Source organism: Nicotiana attenuata, unplaced genomic scaffold, assembly GCF_001879085.1.
Source record: "Nicotiana attenuata strain UT unplaced genomic scaffold, NIATTr2, whole genome shotgun sequence".
Taxonomy (NCBI): domain Eukaryota; kingdom Viridiplantae; phylum Streptophyta; class Magnoliopsida; order Solanales; family Solanaceae; genus Nicotiana; species Nicotiana attenuata.
Window position 1 is genome coordinate 27,540 of NW_017670409.1, and position 5,081 is coordinate 32,620.

Here is a 5,081-nt window from a genome sequence, read left to right on the forward strand (position 1 = left end):
CCCACTCACTCAAATGCTCTTTTTTACTTAGTTCTTTTCTCCATTTTTATATAAGCTTATGTTCTCCAAAAGTCAGCGCTGTCTTTTGGGCCCTTCTGTAACTTACACACACACACAAAAACCATGATAGACATAGCTAGAATTTAGATTTTTTTAGCATTTCTTTGTTTTTAACTTTAGATTTCTTGCCCCTATCTATCATCCTCTCTTCCCCATTTTCTCTATAGCTACCTAGATATTTTATATAAAGCTGAAAATGGGTGACAACAATTGGGATCTAGGTGTGGTTGAAAGAAGCTATAACATTAGACCTAGTCATGACACCAACAAGGTAGAAGTTCCCAGTTTAGGCTTAGAGTCTCTGACTTTCGGAAATGACGATGATTGGAATTTTTTCCATAGTCTATTAGATGATGACCGTGATGACGATATCATGACTTTCGAAAGTTTAGCTGATGTATTCTCTAGGGATGAACAAAAACCTGATGCGCCTCATCAACTTTCTTTTAACAGTGTTCCTATTGCTGATGAGGTCAAGAATGACCAAAATGACCAACAACTGCTGTTACAACCCATTCAATTACCAGCTCAGCAAACCCAACCAATTCCTCCTCCACCACCAGCAGTGGCAGCAGTAGCAGCAGCGTTTGTGCCAGCAGCAGCACCGCAGCAACTGAATCCACGTCCAGTTCTGAAGCGAGCTAAAGTTCGTCCTACTATCACTGTTCCCATTAGAAATCCTATCATCCAAATTCGAAGAAGGTATATATATATATATATATATATATATATATATATATATATACTATAGGTTAGTCTTACTTTACTTTTTACGTTTGTTCGTTTACTTTTNCATAGACACCACGTGTATATATATATATATATATATATATATATATATATATATATATATATCATGGTTAGCTCTCTTTTTTTATGTGTCTTTTTTCCTTGGAAAAAAAATGAAATTTTTATTGTCGTCACAGGAAAAATCAGCCGGGAAAGACAGTCCATGAAGTGAGTCAAGAGGAACTCATTGATTTTACATGGGCATGGCGTAAGTACGGTCAGAAGCCAATCAAAGGGTCTCTATTTCCGAGGTTTTGTTATTCAGCAGTTTCACTACAACTCCCATTCATGAATTCTGGATTTCAGCGATAAAAAAAAAATTGCATTATTAATTAATGATATGCTTGTTATTCTCCGTGTATATGACATGACAGGAACTACTATAGGTGTAGCACTTCAAAAGACTGCGACGCGAGGAAACACATTGAGAAAAGCCCGAGGGATCCAAACCTTTTTATCGTTGCCTATTCAGGTGAACACAACCATCCTCCCCCGGCTAACCGCTGCACTCTCTCCGACAGCACCAATTCCAAAAAGCTCCCAAAAGGCATAAACATTGTTCCTAGGTGATCCTTAAGCTTCAATTCATCTTCATCTAATGACTCCGGTTCCAATCCAATTAGCCAAAATACGCCACCTGTGTCCGAAATCGAGAGCGCAAACCCAAACAAGAACGAAATGGTTGTAGAGGAGAAGAAAGTAGACAATGAAGAGGAGGAGGAGAAAGTTATTCTGATTCCTAATAATTTCATGACTGAAGACATTATCAAAAGCTTTGAAGAACTCAAAGGAATTACTACCGCAGACGAATTCTCTAAATCGTTCTTTTTTTAATGCTTTGTCCACCTAATGGCATGAAAGGGACAGAGGGAATTGAGCATATGCATATTATCTTTTCCCTCCTCCACCAACTCTATCTATCACCTTTTTTCTGTTATAATCATGCGCTTATAGGCTTCTGTTTTAGATTTAGTGCGCGCAGGAATTTCGGGTATGTAGTTTGCAGTTTAACTATGTACATCGTAGTCCATGGTCTCTAGTCTAGCTAGATATGGACCATTTTTAGTTTCGTTATTCTGTTGTTCTCATATGACAAGTCTAATCTGGTGTGTTCCGGTCCTAGCTATAAGTTGTTGTTCTATTATCTTGAAATGGTAGTTGTATCTTTAAGAAAAAAAATCTCGCTCTCCATATATATATATATATATATCAAACTATATTAACTTTAAGTGGTTAAGTATTATATTGAGATAAAAACATATATATTATCTCGTAATTAGTTATGATTAAGATACATGTGAATGCATTTATTGATCTGATGCATACTTACAAATCCTTTCTTTTCCTTTAATTTTTTTAGATTCAAGAAAATTAATAAGTTTTAATGATTTAACAATATATTTATTTCCTCAAGATTTTAGACGTAATATATGCTATATATTTTCGTTTTTTGTTTTGTTTTCTACTCCTTTAGTTTTGAAAATTATAACGTCTGTGGTAGGCGGTAACGATGTCGTTGACCTCAAGAACTTTCTTGATTACGTTTTGGCAGTATTATATACTACTATGCATTGAAGATTGAACAAATAAATTGTAGTGAAGGGGGACGAAATTCATATAGATCTCATGAATGAAGCCATTATTTTAGCTTTCAAGCTATCTGAGGTTTTGTAAATGCGCTCATCTTCTACATATATTATAAACAGTGTTTGGTTTTTAAGTATAAAAAATCTTTTAACTCACTACTAGAAAATGGCTATTTTGCGACTGCAGAAACGGTCAGAAAGTGGTCAGAAAACGCTAATTTCCGACTACTTTCAGACCGAAAAGTTGTAGTCGCAATATAGCTGGTCTGAAATAGTTTGCGACCGAATCCGTCAGTAATTTGCGACTACAGCGGTCGCTAAGGCAAAAAAGAAAACGACTAATAAATGCGGTAAGTTTCTGACTGACGCGGTCGCAAACAGGTTAAATTAAATTTTAATTTTATATTAATTTTCCCACTACTTCGGTCGCAAACATTATATATAATTATAATAACTAATTTTATTTGAGTTTTCCCACTACTGTGGTCGCAAATATGATTTAAAATTATGTATTTATTTATTGTTCTGACTACCCTGGTCGCAAATCTAACTTAAAACTATTTATTTATTCGTATTTCTGACTACAGTAGTCACAGATGTTCCTGAATCTGAAATATTTTAATGCATTTTGCGACTACTATGGTCGGAAATAAGTCGAAAAACTAGCAATTTTTTGCCAAATTCCAGCTCTTTTAAAGCAATACCAATTCAAATATACAACAACCAATTAATCTACCATGCTAACTAATCAATCCACCATTGCAACTAATCAAATCCATAAAATGCAAAACATAAATATTTGTAACTAAAACATCCAAAAAGAGTTAAACATTCTGGCACCATTCAATCTAGTCTAAAATATTACAATCATAGTCAAGTGTAAATATTACCAAGTCTAAACATCCAACTACAAGCAAATAATAATGTCTCAAACATCAATAACCATAACAAACTAAAACTCATTATCCCCGCCATCGTTGCCATTCGAAGGAGTAAATGGACGTCCGCTCATAAATTTCTCCACTAGACTCTGCAGTTTGTTAAAATTTGCGCGATCTTCTTTTCGTTCCTCCTTCAATTCTTCAACTTCTTTTCGTAATGCTTCCACCTCTTCGGGATCTTGCGAATAACTCGCATCACCAGACAACAATGCCGTAGAACGACCTACAGAAAATTGTGATCCAAGACCGTAGGTTCTACCTTTCTTTGCGCCACCAACCACCTGCGTCCATATTGAAGCTACATCATTGGGTGACACTTGGGTTGAGCTACCATCCTCGGAATCGGGTTGACTTTGACGCCATTCCTCAAACCGTTGCTGATAGGCTTCTGAAATTAAAATGGAGTATTTTTTAGAGCAAATTATGGCGCTGAAATTCTACACCAGAAAGAGTACTTACAGACAGGATACTTCGCAAAGCGATCATCAATTTGATGCAGCTAATTTGAAAGCAAAATCCAAGGTAATTGATACAGACACAGTATATGGAAAAAACAAGTCTATTGCTTCAAATGAACAAGAAAAACAAGAAGACATTGGAGGTTATGTTCCTCGAATTTCTGGCATTAGGCAAATGACCCTTTATATCCTATTCGTTGCTCTCCCTCTCACTTCTCAACAATATTTGCATGCGACTAGAGTTTGATGTGCTTTTAATAATTGTTTGTATCAGTAATCTTACAAGTGAGGAGATTGTATAAAATATGTGTCCAAAATCTTGGAGCTGCTATTCAGTTTTGATGAAGAGATATATATACAACATCAACAATATTTTAACCAGTTGGAACTAGCTATATGAATCATTACTATTAACATGATATAAAGTTAACTTAACATATTTCAGCCATATGAAACAAAAATGCCCCATTATCATGTCTACATAGAAGCAACATCCTCATAAGAATATTAAAAAGAACGATAGCCAGGGGAAAACTTATGACATAGTTCTGTAAATTACAACTTATCTTTTACCTGTTTATATAGTTCTGCGATGTAGAAAAATTGCAGCTTCATCGCTATTCCTATCAATTTTCATACTAATTTGATTACTGAAATTGCATGCAGAAAGGGAAACATAGGCTACATTTGCCAAAAAGCACTGGCTTAGAAGGTTTACTTCTGATAACCACAGACATATTAAGTGTAACGAGTTCAATAAACTGGCAGCATCAACTACCAGTAGTCAGCACAAAAGAAAGCTCATAGAGATCATGTGTAGATTACAGGAAAGCTCATAGAGATCTGTTCCTGCCTCTTTGTCAATTTCTGCTCCCTTACCTGCCTCGACTCCTTCGACTACTACTATTTTTACCTCTTCTACCGTTCCTCCTTCTATAGTTCCCCCTTCCTCTGCTCATTATGCAGAAGAGGGTTCTAGTAGCAGAAGCATGGCTATGAGGAGTGTAACACTTGAGGTTCCTGCTAATAGCAGTCTTTTAAGGAAGTCTGGCAGAGCAGATGTTTGGCTTGAACCCTTAATTGGGAATATTGAGAAAAAGAAGATGGACAGTGACAGTTGTCTAACTTTGATGAATGATATAGTTCACTGTACATTGAAGGTACTCTCCCTTTACTCTTTAATAAATTCTTTCTAAGGTACTCTCCCTTTACTCTTTAATAAATTCTTTCTTTTTAATTCTAACTTT

General features: G+C 35.6%; 1 protein-coding gene across 1 annotated transcript; it reads left to right on the forward strand.

The window, feature by feature from the left end:
- Window positions 1-256: 256 nt before the first annotated feature.
- Window positions 257-1,683, forward strand: LOC109239022 (WRKY transcription factor 22-like). Its single transcript, XM_019405527.1, has 4 exons — window positions 257-762; window positions 987-1,100; window positions 1,224-1,415; window positions 1,473-1,683. Exons 1-4 carry the CDS (start codon window positions 257-259, stop codon window positions 1,681-1,683), a joined length of 1,023 nt encoding a protein of 340 aa, XP_019261072.1.
- The last annotated feature ends 3,398 nt before the right edge of the window (window positions 1,684-5,081 follow it).

Bases quoted from the DNA above. Each gene is read 5' to 3' on its own strand.
- LOC109239022 (XM_019405527.1), top strand. From the start codon at position 257: ATGGGTGACAACAATTGGGATCTAGGTGTGGTTGAAAGAAGCTATAAC. The intron at 763-986 runs GTATATATATAT...TTGTCGTCACAG, and splicing joins ATCATCCAAATTCGAAGAAG to GAAAAATCAGCCGGGAAAGA. The intron at 1,101-1,223 runs GTTTTGTTATTC...ATGACATGACAG, and splicing joins AAAGGGTCTCTATTTCCGAG to GAACTACTATAGGTGTAGCA.